The 14,704-nt window shown below is 48.0% G+C and overlaps 1 protein-coding gene across 1 annotated transcript in view; it reads right to left on the reverse strand.

Moving 5' to 3' along the window:
* The window catches only part of TTC3 (tetratricopeptide repeat domain 3), a 331,906-nt gene that overhangs the window by 155,590 nt on the left and 161,612 nt on the right, over nucleotides 1-14,704 (reverse strand). Inside the window, exons 21-22 of the mRNA XM_029603249.1 lie at nucleotides 9,151-9,263; nucleotides 379-505 (exon numbers count right to left, since the gene is read on the reverse strand). Coding sequence (XP_029459109.1) covers nucleotides 379-505; nucleotides 9,151-9,263 — 240 coding nt within the window. The remainder of the gene's footprint in view (nucleotides 1-378; nucleotides 506-9,150; nucleotides 9,264-14,704) is intronic.

Here is a 14,704-nt window from a genome sequence, read left to right on the forward strand (position 1 = left end):
AAATCTGATTACACGCTTCTCATCACAAACATCTGTGACCTACAACCACAAATGTCTGCAAGGACTAGCTGCTAAGAATTTTATTTTAATCTGGATTCCCCAAAAACTGCTCTAAGCTTTTGATTTGTAACCAAAATTTGAAAAGAGTTCAGGCCTTTGTTCAGTGTTTGTCTCTGCCAGCAAAAGCACCCTTGGCTTAATTCAGGAGTCAGGGGTTCCTTGCTCTCTCAGAATTGCCAGGAAATTTATTATCTTGGGCACCACAGATAAAAGGACATTGTTGTTTAGAAAATCCAAAGACACTGACAGAAAGATCTCTCAAAATCTTCAGTTTTTAATTTGTAAATTACGTAGCTTTTTAGGCTTTTTGTTTTTTACCTGTAACTTTTCCATCCGAGTTTCTTCAACAACAACAGAAGTTGTGGGCCAGGTCAGTACACCAGGCACAATCTTATGACTGACCATGGTTTGAGACTTCACAAATTGATTTAAGGCATCTGAAAATCTGCCAACATTAAGAAAAGAAGCATTTTAATATCAAGATGATAAATCAAAAACCTTTTCATAAAGATTGGAGAAATTACTTACCTGATAATTTCGTTTTCCTTAGTGTAGACAGATTGACTCAGGAACAATGGGTATAGTGTACTCCTGATACCAGGTGGAGACGGATCAGATTTCAATCTGACGTCAGCCCTAGTACATATACCCCTGCAGGAAGTGCAGCTCTTCAGTATTCTCCTCAAAAAGCATTGTGGATATATATGTGTGACTGAATAATTTGAATAACTTGATTAACTTTATAACTTGGTTAACTTGATTAATTTGAACTGGTTGAATTGGCTGTAGCTGGAGACCGCCAGTGCCCTCAATCGAGAAACGTCGACACCCGGTAGGATGGGTGTCCTAGCTGAAGGAAAGTATGGCTTACCTTTGAATCACTTGCTCCAGGGGATGTCCCCCGAGAATTCCATGAGTAACGGCAGCCATGGGTGGGATGCTGAGTCCATCTGTCTACACTAAGGAAAACGAAATTATCAGGTAAGTAATTTCTCCATTTCCTAGCGTGTAGCAGATGAACTCAGGACCAATGGGATGTATAAAAGCTACTCCCGAACCGGGTGGGAGGCTGCCCGTGACCCACTTAGTACTGCCCTTGCAAATGCTGTGTCCTCCCGAGCCTGAACATCCAGGCGGTAAAACCTGGAGAAGTGTGGATGGAAGACCATGTCGCCGCCCTGCAGATCTCGGCGGGTGACAGCATCTTGGTTTCCGCCCGGGACACTGCCTGGGCTCTAGTAGAATGGGCCTAGACTTGTAAAGGCGGTGGCTTGCCTGCTTCCACGTAGACCACCTTGATGACTTCTTTGATCCAGCGGACTATGGTTGCTCGTGAGGCTGCTTCCCCCTGCTTCTTCCTGCTGTGAAGGACGAATAGATGGTCTGTCTTTCGTACGGATTCCGACCTTTCCAGGTATCGGGCTAGGAGTCTGCCGATGTTGAGATGGCGTAGACTTCGAGCCTCTTCCGAATTCTTATGCTCATTTGGCGATGGTAGCGAGATGGTTTGGTTGAGATGGAAGTGAGACACCACTTTGGGGAGGAACGACGGAACTGTGCGTAACTGGATGGTTCCTGGGGTGAGTCTGAGGAACGGCTCTCGGCAGGACAGTGCTTGTAGCTCGGATATACGACGGGCTGAACAAACTGCCAGCAGGAAGGCTGTCTTCAATGTTAATAGTTGGAGAGACAGGCCGCAGAGAGATCTGAAGGAGGTTCCTGCTAGGAAATCTAGGACCAGGTTAAGGTTCCAAAGAGCCACTGGCCACTTTAGGGGTGGTCGGATGTGCTTGACACCTTTCAGGAAGCGGGAAACATCCGGGTGAGAGGCTATGCTGCCGCTCTCACTCTTGGTTCCGTAGCATGACAAGGCAGCCACCTGTACCTTGATGGAGTTGAGGGACAATCCCTCTGTAGCCCGTTCTGTAGGAATTCCAAAATCGCAGGAATTTTGACTGAGCGTGGTATGATGTTGTGGTCCTCGCACCAGGATTCAAATACTCTCCAAATCCTTATGTGTGTTAGGGTTGTGGAGAACTTGCATGCTCGGAGTAGGGTGTCAATTACTGCCGCCGGAGTATCCTCTCCTCCTTAGGCGAGCCCTCTCAATGGCCAGACCGTAAGACAGAATCAAGCTGGATCCTCGTGGAGGATTGGCCCCTGTTGGAGCAGGTCTCTGTGTGGAGGTAGTGGCAGGGGGTTCCCTGCCAGCAGTCTTCGCATGTCTGCGTACCACGGTCTTCTTGGGCAGTCCAGGGCCACTAGAAGTACTGCCCCCTGTGGTGTTCTATCTTGTGGATGATCGTGCCCAATAGAGGCCACAGTGGGAAGGCGTATAACAGAGTCTCCTGTGGCCAGGTCTGTACCAGGGCATCGACTCCCTGGGACTGGGGTTCCCGCCTGTGGCTGAAGAAATTGGGTACCTGGGCGTTGGACCGGTTTGCCAGAAGGTCCATGGTTGGTGTTCCCCAACGGTTTACTATCAATTGGAATGCTGTGGTTGACAGTTTCCATTCTCCTGGATCTAGACTTTCTCTGCTGAGGTAGTCCACTGCAACATTGTCTTTGTCGGCAATGTGGACGGCCGAGATCTCTTGAAGATTCACTTCCGCCCATGACATTAGGGGGTCTATTTCCAGAGATACCTGTTGGCTTCTGGTTCCTCCCTGACGGTTGATGTAGGCCACTGTTGGGGCATTGTCCGACATTACTCTGACCGCTTTGCCTCGGAGTCTGTGACCGAACCTTAGGCAGGCTAGTCTGACTGCCCGGGCTTCTAGGCGATTGATATTCCATCCTGACTCTTCTTCGTTCCGTTGCCCTTGGGCTGTTAGCTCCTGGCAGTGTGCTCCCCATCCTCGTAGGCTGGCATCCGTGGTGAGTAGAATCCAGGTTCGAGAGGTTAGTCTCGTTCCCTGGCTCAGGTGGGCTTCTTGTAGCCACCATCGTAGTTGGGACCGAACTCTGTCCGTGAGCTGAAGTCGTACGGTGTAGTTCTGGGACAGTGGATTCCATCGTGATAGTAGTAAGCATTGTAGGGGTCTCATGTGAGCTCGTGCCCATGGGACTACTTCCAGTGTGGATGCCATTAGGCCAAGAACTTATAGGTAATCCCATGCTGTGGGGCAAAGTTCGCTCAACAGGGTTCGTAACTGGGTCATCAGTTTTGATCTCCTTATCGGTGTCAGAATGACCTTGTCTTGTTTGGTGTCGAACCAGACTCCCAGATATTCTAGAGATTGGGAAGGCTGCAGGCAGCTCTTGTTTGTGTTGACCACCCACCCGAAGCTCTCCAGTAGAGTTTTGACTCTGTTGGTTGCCTGGTGGCTTTCCTCTGGGGATTTCGCTCTGATCAACCAATTGTCTAGATAAGGGTGTACACGGATTCCTTCCTTCCTCAGTGTTGCTGCCACCACCACTATGATCTTGGTGAACGTCCGGGGTGCAGTGGCAAACCCGAAAGGTAGTGCCCGGAACTGGTAGTGATGGTCCAGGGTCGAGAAGCGTAAAAAACGCTAATGCTCTTGATGGATAGGAATGTGTAGGTAGGCTTCTGATAGATCCAGGGAGGTAAGGAATTCTCCCGGTTGTATCGCCCTTATTACCGAGCATAGGGTTTCCATGTGGAAGCGAGGAATCTTCAGGTGACGGTTGACCGCCGTGAGGTCCAGGATAGGTCTGAACTTTCCTTCCTTCTTGGGAACGATAAAATAGATGGAATAATGGCCAGTATTTATTTGTTGTGGAGGCACCGGCGTTATAGCCTCTAAGGCTAGTAATCTGGACAGTGTAGCTTCTAGTGCCATTCTCTTGTCCGGAGGGAGGTGGTGGAAATCCAGGTAATATCCCTCTCGAATGATGGTTAGGACCCACTTGTCTGAAGTTCTCGACCCATCTTTGGTAGAATAGGGCCAGTCTGCCCCCTATGGCTACTTCCTTTGGATGGGTCGGCTGATTTTCATTGTGGGGTGTGGCTCGGGCCTGGGCCCGAGCTGACTCCCCTTTTATTGTGCTTGTTCCGAAAGGACTGGCTCTGGCCTGCGGGGCAGGGCGCTTGATATGAGCTTCTATATGGGTTGAAGCGCTGTGATCCTCTGCCCCTGGAGGTCTGGGGGAAGGATCACTGGTTTCTCTTACTCCTATCCTCCGGTGCCGCAGCAGTGGGGACTCGCCCCACTTGTTGGCTAGTTTCTCTAGTTCGCTTCCAAACAGGAGTGTTCCCTTGAAAGGCATCCTTGTGAGTCTCGTTTTGGAGGATGCGTCAGATCACCATTTTCGGAGCCAGATTTTTCTTCTGGCCACCATGTCGGATGAGACTCCTCTAGCTGTTGTGCGTACCAGATCCGAAGCGGCATACGAGAGGAATGATACTGCTGGTTCCAGGGCTTCCCCAGGAGTGTTGTTCCTGGTCTGTGCTAAGCAGACATGTGTCACCACGGCACAGCAGGCCGCGATCTGTAAAGACATAGCGGAGACATTAAAGACTGTTTGAAGATAGATTCCAGACGTTTGTCTTGAGCATCCTTGAGTGCTACTCCTCCCTCCACCGGGATAGTAGTGCGCTTCAAGACCGCCCTGACCATGGCATCCACTTTCGGACATGCCAGGAGATCTTTGGCGGCTGGGTCCAGAGGGTACATGGCTGCCAGAGCCCGGCCCCCTTTGAACATAGTTTCTGGGGCATCCCATTCCAGGTCAATTAGTTGCTGGACGGCTTGTAATAGTGAGAAATGGCAGAAGGTCTGACGAAGTCCCTCCAAAAGTGGGTTCATCTTAGGTTCCCCGAGGCACTTGTGCCCGGGATGAAAAGCTCTTTTAAGCTGTGAGTGACCAGGTCTGGAAGCTCGTCCTTGGTGAAGAAGCATCTCATGGTTCGGTGGGGTTCTGTCCCCGGAGGGAGTTCCCCTTCCTCCAGGGGTTCTGACTCCTCTTCTGAGATGTCTGTGTCCTCGAAGGTGGGGCTTCTGGGTGGTGGGATCACTTCCTTGGGCATAGAGGGTCCTGGCATTTGAGGTCCTCTGGTGGGGCGTGTGACCGCATTGTAGGAGGCCCCGATTGCATGTGGACGAAGGTATGCAGACCTTTGAAGAATTCCACCCAGGAGATAGAAGCTGGGTCTAGACTAGGGGGTGCCATGTCCCTGGGGAGCCCCGTTTGAGGGGGGGGTCCCGCTGTGTGATGCTAGGTCCGGCGTACCGCTCGAAAGGCTGGGGCCCGGTACCGGTTGGGGAGGGCCATGAGTTGGGTCCCCTAGGGCCTCTTCGCACTGTATACACAGGGCCGTGGCCTCCTCATGCTGTGCAGCTCTAATGTGGCATGCTGGGCAAAGGCCCTGAGCTTTGAGCTTATTTTCAGGTGGTGCCATGGCTTGTGCGCATACAATACAATTGTGCGCTCCGGTGAGCGAAGTTGCGCGCGTAGGTTGGTGCACGCATGCAGAGAGATGTTCTTGCTGCTGTGCGCAAGGGTCGAAATTATGCGCCCGGCACAGTGAGCGCATGGCTATGCGCTTCGCTTGTGCGCCCGGTACTTGTGTGCACGACGTTGTGCGCACAAGGTATTTGTGCACATGGCTTGCCTCTGTGCACACAGATTGCGACGGCGGACAGGGCGGCGGACAGGGCCAAAATGGCGACGGCGACCACGCGGACAATATGGCGACCACCTCGGAGGGTCTCCACATGGGAGGACCCTCGGATCTGACAGGGGTCTAGCCCTGCTAGGGCAGATCAACCCGGTGGCACTGGTCCCGGCTGGCGACCTGTGCGTCTCCTCGAGCTTCGGAGACCGGAGTCTTTTAAATAGATTTCTATCTTACCTTGTCCTGGTGCTTCCTGGTTTCATTCCGGGAGGTCTCCGGCTGCAGGGGGGAGAGGGAAAATACCTTCACCGCCACGCTCGAGGTTGCACCCGCTGCCTCTCAGCCTCACCCTATGTCGGGGGCTAGGTCCCCGCCGAGGGTCGGCCGCCGGACCGAGGCTTACCTCCGAGGGATCGCGGGAATCACCTCGGGAATCTCGACTGGGGGAGGGACCCAACGGGTGTCACTGCAGGAGCGCGGGGCTCGTCTGTAGAGGTAAGATTTCTTCTTAATTTGGATTTCTTTGGTATAATTTACTCTAACGCTGTGCCAGCGTGCATAGAGTCCCTAACTGCTATGGAGACGGAAAATACCGGAGAGCTGCACTTCCTGCAGGGGTATATGTACTAGGGCTGAAGTCAGATTGAAATATGATCCGTCTCCAACTGCTATCAGGAGTACACTATACCCATTGGTCCTGAGTCCATCTGCTACACGCTAGGAAATTGTGTGTTTCCTTTTCTGCAATTGCTGAACTGCAATTGCTCTGTAGGTCTGTAGGGTGTTTGAGGAGCAAGAACAGTTATTACTTCACTAGAGTAATACAGTACAAAATTTTATACTACACTGGCCAATCCATAGCGTCATCTCTGAGAATGAAGAAGTTGTGAACCGAAACACTACTCATCAACCTAACAAATACAGTCCTAAGAGGGTTCAACAATTGCCAACAATACATCCTCATCTTACTAGATCTATCCGCAGCCTTCGATACGGTTGACCACAAAACCCTAATTCAGAGACTATCCGAAATTGGCATAACAGGAAAAACACTAGCCTGGTTCACCTCTTTCCTCCGAAACAGAACATTCCAGGTAGACTTTAACAACTCCCTCTCAGAATCAAACCCTCTTGAAACTGAGTGCCACAAGGATCTGCTCTATCAGCTACCCTGTTCAACATTTATATATATATTTATATATGCCAACTACTATCAAATCTCGGCATCACCTACTACATGAACGCTGATGACATCCAACTAATCATCCCTGTAACAAGCACTGTAGAGAATGCCCTTAAACTCTCAGCCACATATCTTATCAACATAAAAAAATACCCTAAATCAAATTAAACTATGCCTGAATATGGACAAGACCAAATACATACTACCTGAAAGAAAAAGCTCAACAAACCTTCCCAATAACACAAGTCTAACTGACAACACAATAATCAAACTAAGAGAAAACGTGAAAGACCTAGGTATACGGCTCGATCCCGAACTGAGCTTCAAAAAACACATAGTCTTGAAAACCAAAGAGGGCTTCTACAAACTCGCAATACTTAAACGTCTAAAACCACTTCTAAACCAACCCGAAATCAGAATAATACCTCAATCCCTAATTTTCACATGCTTTGATTACTGCAACTCACTACTCTTAGGACTTCCCAAAACAACCACACAACCTCTCCAAATATTACAGAATGCCACAGCTAGAATTCTCACCGGCCGCAAAAGAAAAGGAACAAATCACCCCTATACTAAAACTGCACTGGTTACCCATCGAAAAACGAATAGAATACAAAATGCTCTCCATCATTCACAAAACCATACATAACAACGAATCCAGCTGCCTAAATACATTATTCCAAAAGCATCATCCTCAATGAAACACAAGATCAGCTAACAAAGCACTACTACCAATTCCACCAATCTCCACCGCAAACCTCACAACAATCAGAGAAAGAGCGACCTCAATAGCCGGACCTCACCTATGGAACTCGCTACCTGAAAACCTAAGGCTTCAAAACGACTCAAAACTCTTCAAAAAAACTACTCAAAACATGGCTATTCAACAAGCCTACCAAGATGGCATTGGTTAAGCTGGCACTGGCACTCATCGCAACATTACACAACCCACACCCTTTTTTGATGCTCAGTAACCAAGCTCCTAGTATATTCACAGATCTTCAAACATCCTTACCCAATCTATACATACTCTCACCTCCCCATAGTCATTCCTCTCTCCCTCCAGAACCCATCCCCCTCTCCCCCTTGCTCACCCCTCCCTCCCCCTTGTGCTCACCTTTTCACTCCTTCCTCTCCTTCTACCTTCCTTGTCCCATCCCTCCCCCCCCACCCTCCCTTCCCCCTCTCCAACCCTACCTATCTCTCAAGATGTAAAATAGAAAATGTTAACAATACAAAACGTTATAGTACTATTTTATTTATATGTTACCAATGTTCAAAACCACCCATTATAGTTTACTACATCACGATGTTTCCAACGCTCAAGATGCCTGTTATAGTTTACTGTATGACGATGTTATAACTGTAAACTGGAGTGAAGAACTGCTCCAAACACACAAATAAATAAATTTCCATTCCAACTGATAAGAAGCTTGATGCTAGACAGAAAGACATTGTGGTAAAGGAGAAAAATACAAAAAGGGCATGCTGATAGAAGGGATAGTACCAGTGTCTATTCTGTGGATTGTATGGAGAGAGAGAAGATCCTTCAGTACCAACAGATGCAATAAGAGTCCAAGAAAATGTGGCAGAAAGATACAGAAAGTCCCAGTTGTACTGGGCGCCACTGGATTAAGAAGAAATTTCAAAAAGAAGCTGCAGTACATTGCCTAAATTACATTCTACGAAATTCAGGTGGCGGTGCTCTTTGGCACACTGCAAGTAGGATGAAAATCATTAAAAATAAATCTGAGAGAGATCAGTATTGTGTCCCTCAGCCAAGCTTACAAATGAGGCTCATTTCCATCAAGGTATGCACAAAACAAACCCATCTGGAGACACAGATCCCATCGCTAATCTTACTAGTGAGCAGCTGGCTTCAATAACAAGCCTTTACCCAGGATCTTAAACAGCAGCATGATTTATCTCTTTATCCAAGCCCCCAACCTCCATGTTTACAATCTTTTCTTGTCCCTGAGCCATCAGATGCCTCCATCTATTTCTGCCACCCCCACCCTCCCATACTGTCAGTCTCGAAATCCTGTTTCCAGTAAACCTTAAGTCTCACTGCTCTCCAACTTCCCAAGCTTATCACTGTTCCCCTGCTCTGCCCAGAGCAGTTATATAACTAATTAAGATGAAAACAGATCAGACAATACAGAGCACCAAGCTTGTTAGGAAAAAAAATAAGATTTTGCCAGATCGCTGTTCTACCCCTTACCCCATCAGCTGATAAAGTTCATCCCTCTTCTTCATCCCCACAAGCTCACCTCATCAGTCAAACTGTCTCTGCCCAGCAGTGTTTTATTACATCAGTACTAACCTGTTTTGTCTGAAATATACCTTCCCGATTCCATACAAGGCCAAGCAGTTAAATCTCTCTCGGGTGTATTCATCGATTATTCTGTTGAACTGATGTTCAGCTTTGGCTAATTCCTTTCAAACAATATTGGATTTTGTTATTGTTATTCTAGCAGTTAACACGACAAGCAAAAACAATCAATTGAAGAGAACGCAGACCTTGGGCAATAGATATTCAAAAATATCCAGCTAACTCACAAGGGATATTCAGCAACACAGCTTTGCTGCTGAATACATTTGTAAAAATCACTAGTTAGCTGGATAAGTCTTATCCGGCTAACTTTAGACCTGATATTGAACACTAACTTATCCAGTTAACTTAACCAGATAAGTTTGAATATTGCTACTTATCCTCTCTGAAACACCCATTTCCCGCCCACCACTTATCCGGATAAGGACAATTGGTTCTTACCTAATTTTCGTTCCTGTAGTACCACAGATCAGTCCAGACTCCTGGGTTTTGCCTCCCTGCCAGCAGATGGAGACAGAGAAAATTTCACTGACACTGTTCATAACCCAATGTGCCACCTGCAGTCCCTCAGTATTTACCTGTACCCAAGCCAAGATGACTGCAACAACCATAACTTTCTAAGCAAGCCTCTAAGCAAACTTTCTCCCCTCCTATGAGCCAGAAGGTGAAGTTGCCTAAAAAGATAACGGAAAACTCGTTTCCCAAACTTCACATAAGCCATCAGCATTGAAAACCTCCAACTCCTCCGCACTATATATAAAGCAACAGTATAAGCAGCAGATTTCCCCCCCTCCCCCAGTAAATGTGCGTGTCTCTGGATTGATCTGTGGTACTACAGGAATGAAAATTAGCAGGAAAGAACCAATTTTCCTTTCCCTGTACATACCCAGATCAGTCCAGACTCCTGGGATGTATCTAAGCACCCCTTAACTCAGGAGGTACATGGAGATTTCCGCCCATAGAGCACTCTCACTAAAGTACATGGAAGCCGGAGCCCTGGCATCTAAGCAATAATGCCTAGCAAAAGTGGGCAACGACTTCCCTATAGCCACCAAGAAAATTTCATGCAGAGACAGCTGATGTGACTCAGTGCAGGAAGTTGCCTGAGAATGCGTCGTGTGCCCTTAAACCCCCCGACAGCAGGCACCCTTTAGAAATGTAAGTCGACTCGATTGCTTCCTTCAGCCACCGCCCAATTGTAGACTTAGATGACTTATTTCCCTTCTCAGGACCACGCCAAAGTACAAAGAAGTAATAAGATCTGCAAAAAGGAGATGTGATCTATGGAAATCATAAGTGACCTATAGATACCTCAATAATGCATGCCTCCAATTTAAGAGACTAAGCTCCCCGCATAAGGCATAGAGGAAACCAAATCCATAAAGCTGGAAGCTCCACTGTCCAACCAAGATGGAACACCAAGACTACCTCAGGCAGAAAAGAAGGCACCATGCATAAAGATACTCCTGAATCAGACATCTGTAGGAAGGTATCTCAACACAATAGTGCCTGGAGCTCCGAAATTCTCCTGGCTGAACAAATAGCAACCAAGAAAACCACTATAAGAGTCAAGTCTTTAACCGTGGCTCTCTTTAGTGTTTCAAACAGAGCCTCATACGATCATCTACGGACTAGATTCAAATTCCAAGATGGACAAATGTTCTGCACCTGAGGATACAAGTTCTTAGCTCCCTGAAGGAACCATGGAACATTAGGATGTGCAGACAGAGGATACTCTTGCACCTTACCCTTGAGACAACCCAGAGAGTTAAAGACCAGTCCCTTGACCAGAACCTTTCTGTAGAAAAGCCAAAATATGTGACACCATAGCCTGTTCAGACTGAGGCTGCACTCCATCAACAGCAGACCAGGACTCTAATATCCTCTAAATTTGCACATAAGTCATGGATGTAGGTGGTGGAAATAACCGCTTTGGAATATCCCCTCAAATCTGAGTTGTCTCCTCTCAGAAGCGAAGCCGCGAGACAGAATTGAGCCACCTAACCCAAAAATATTGGGCCCTGGTGGTAAACAGGCGACTGATGTCTGAACCTCAGGGGCCTATCTATGGCCATGTTGATCAGATCTGGGAAGTATGGTTGATATGGCCAGGTTTGAGCTACTAGGATCACATTGCCTGGATGTTTCTCTATCCGCTACAATCCCTTGTCCACCAGAGGCCACGGAAGGGAAGGCAAAGAAGAATCCCTTGAGTCCACAGCAGCACCAGAGCTCTGATGCCTTGTACCATGTTCTGTTCAGCAGATGTAAAACTGTGATGCCTTGGTGTTCTCTTTGGTTGGGATATCCCCGTCTTCCATGAATGAGACACATTGCTGTTTCCGACAGCTCCCATTCCCTGGGGTTTAACTTTCTCCGACTGATAAAATCTGCCTGAACGTAGTTTACTCCGGCAATGTGTGACACTGCCAGCCGCTCCAAGTGCTGTTCTGCCCAGAGAATCAACTCCCGGGCCTCTAGAGCCATTGCCTGATTCTTGTTTCCACCTTGACAGTTGATGTAGTCTACTGTCGTTGCATTGTCTGATAGGATTCGTACTGGAATGCCATGTAACTTTAGCAGATAGGCAAGCAACACAAAATGCACTGCTCTCGTCTTTAACTGACTGATAGCCCACAAGGCCTCCTGTTTCAACCACTGGCCCTGCGCAGACTGATCTTGTCACACCGCTCTGCATCCAGAGAGGCTTGCATCGGAGGTGACTATTATCCAATTCAGAATCTCCAATTCCGCACCATGCTCGAGATTGGTGCAAGTAAGCACCACGAAAGACTATCCCTGGCTTCTCCCTCTAATGGACAAGGAAGATGAAACCCTTCCAATAACAGATTCCAGCAGGAAAGAAGAGCCCCCTGCAGAGGCCGCATATGTGCGAACGCCCAATGCATTAATTCCAATGTCGATGCCATAGAACCCAGACCTGTAAATAGTCCCAGACCATGAGCACTGAAAGCTCTAGCAGAAGCCTAAGCTGACTGCAAATTCAGCAATCTCTCTCCGTGAGAAACACTCTCTCCACTAATGTGTTGAACTGAGCTCCCACACACTCCAGAGTTTGTAAGAGGACTAAATGGCTCTTGCTAGTTTCACCACCCATCCTAGAGATTTCAAGTGCATCGGTACCTTTTGTACTGATTGTCAGAGGTCATTTGATTTCACATGAATAAGCCAATCATCTAGATACGGATACAACAACACACCCTCCTTTTGCAATGTGGCTGCCCATACCACCAACACCTTGGTGACGTTATATGGAGCCATCGTCAGCCAAAGGGAAAGGCTTGAAACCAAAAATGTTCCCATAGGACCATGAACCTCAGGAATCTCTGATGCTTCGGCCTGATGGCTATGTGCGGATATGCCTCTATCAAGGTGAGACATGACAAGAACTCTCCCCTTTGTACCGCCACTATGACGGACCTCAGAGTTGGACCTCAGAGCTTCCATGTGGAAACGGGGAAACTTGAGAGCTGCATTTACCTTCTTTAAATCCAGTATATCTTGAATTGGATACAGGGGGGCAAAAGAAACAGGATGCTTAACTTAAAATTGACCTCCAGCCACACTAAACGTGTTCAGGGTCTGAGCCAACAAACTCAGCAAGATATCTCTGTGAAAAAAAAAAAGGAAATCTGAGCAGAGTCCAAAGTGGCTCTTAATCATATATAACATCTCCCTCTTCTAGAAGTGAGAAAGCCAATTCCCCATCGGAATCCTCCGATGTCTCATGATCCACACCCCTTTGAACATCACCAGGATGAGCCTCCCTGAAGCATTTGCCCACCGTGACTGACAAACAAGAGGTCCAACCTACACAGTAGGTTGCTTTGCCTTCACTGGTCTGCAGGCCTTGGAAACTTTTCCCCCAGGAGGAGGAGGATGGATCTATACCAGAGTCCATAGGCCCAACCTTGCTCTCTCTCTCCAACCTCTCTCAGGGAAGCTTCTGCCCTTGGGAACAAGGGAAGAGAACTGACCATTGCCTCGCCTCCCACTCCACTGCCCCCTCCAGAAACACAATAGGCTGAGGGGATGTCCCAACATGGGCAAAAGCTGTAGTAGTCAAATTGCTTTGAGCACCTAAACAGCACTGACACACAGAGAGAGAGAGTGAGGACTGAACTGCTATCAGACAGCAAGGCACTTAGTCCTGTTTTGTCCCAGGATCCTAGCTCTCCTGAACTTTGGCTCTAGGCGGCTTCCTGTGCCGCCTGGGCGTACATGCAACACACATGCAAATACGTGCTCAAGACTCTAATGCCACCTGGGCGTACATGCAACACACATGCAAATACGTGCTCAAGACTAGGTCGTGGTCATACGCGCATAAGTGCATGCGCAAATACACGCTCATATAGGCCATGGTTGTAGGCGCACAAGTAGCTGCGCAAATTTGCACTCAATTTTAGGTTGCAATCATGCGCACAAGTACCCACACAAATACGAACTCCAGTCTAGGTCGCAGTCTTATGCACACAAGTACCCGCACAAATACATGATCCAGTCTAGGTCGCAGTCTTACATGCACAAGTACCTGTGCAAATATGCGTTCAAGTCTAGGTCACAGATGTACACGCTCAAACTAGGCCATGGCCTTACGCGCACAGGTCGCAGCACATGCAATCGCCACGCAGTCAGAATGGGGGCGGTGGCTAGGCTAAAGGGCAATGCCCAGAACTGATAATGGCGACCTAGTACCGCAAAGCGTAGGAAACTGTGTTCTTGATGGATTGGAATATGTTGGAAGGCCTTGGATAGGTCCAGGGAGGTTAAGAACTCTCCCAACTGTATGGCCATTATCACGGAGCGTAGAGTTTCCATGCAAAAATGATTCACATGAAGATGTCTGTTGACGCTCTTGAGGTCCAGGATGGGGTGAAAGGAACCTTCTTTCTTGGGTACGATGAAAAACGCCCCGTATTTTCCTGGGGTGCAGGTACTAGGATTATAGCCCTCATCCTGAGGAGCTTTAAAAAAGTAGTCTCCACTGCCTGCATCTTGTGCTGGGAATGGTAAGGAGACATCATGAATATGTCCCAAGGAGTGCTGGAAATTCCAGTGCATATGCTTCTCGTATGACTTCCACTACCCATTTGCTTGAAGTGATCGACGCACCGCTGGTAGAAGAGTGATAGTCGACTACCTATCTCCTCGTTCCAAGGGTGGGTCAGCAAAATTTCATTGGGGGGTTCGAGACAAACCTGAACCCGAGCCTGCCCCACTCTTGGGCTATTGACTATGAAAGGACTGCGACCTCCCAAAGGGCCAAGACCTCTGAAATGTCAAGTTTCTGTATGGGCAAAAGCATTGAGAGCCCCTGGATCAACCCCTCATAGGCAAGAGGTACTGTAACTGCTTTCTCTTATCTTCTGATTGCCGGGTATCTGGAGATTCACCCCATTTACTGGCCAGATTTCCAATTCGCTTCCGAAAAGGAGTGATCCTTTAAAGGGCATCTTTGTAAGATTTGCCTTGGAGGTTGCATCTGCTGACCAATTCCGCAGCCATAGCTGTCTTCTGGCCA

The sequence above is a fragment of the Rhinatrema bivittatum genome, chromosome 5 (genome assembly GCF_901001135.1).
Source record: "Rhinatrema bivittatum chromosome 5, aRhiBiv1.1, whole genome shotgun sequence".
Lineage (NCBI taxonomy): Eukaryota > Metazoa > Chordata > Amphibia > Gymnophiona > Rhinatrematidae > Rhinatrema > Rhinatrema bivittatum.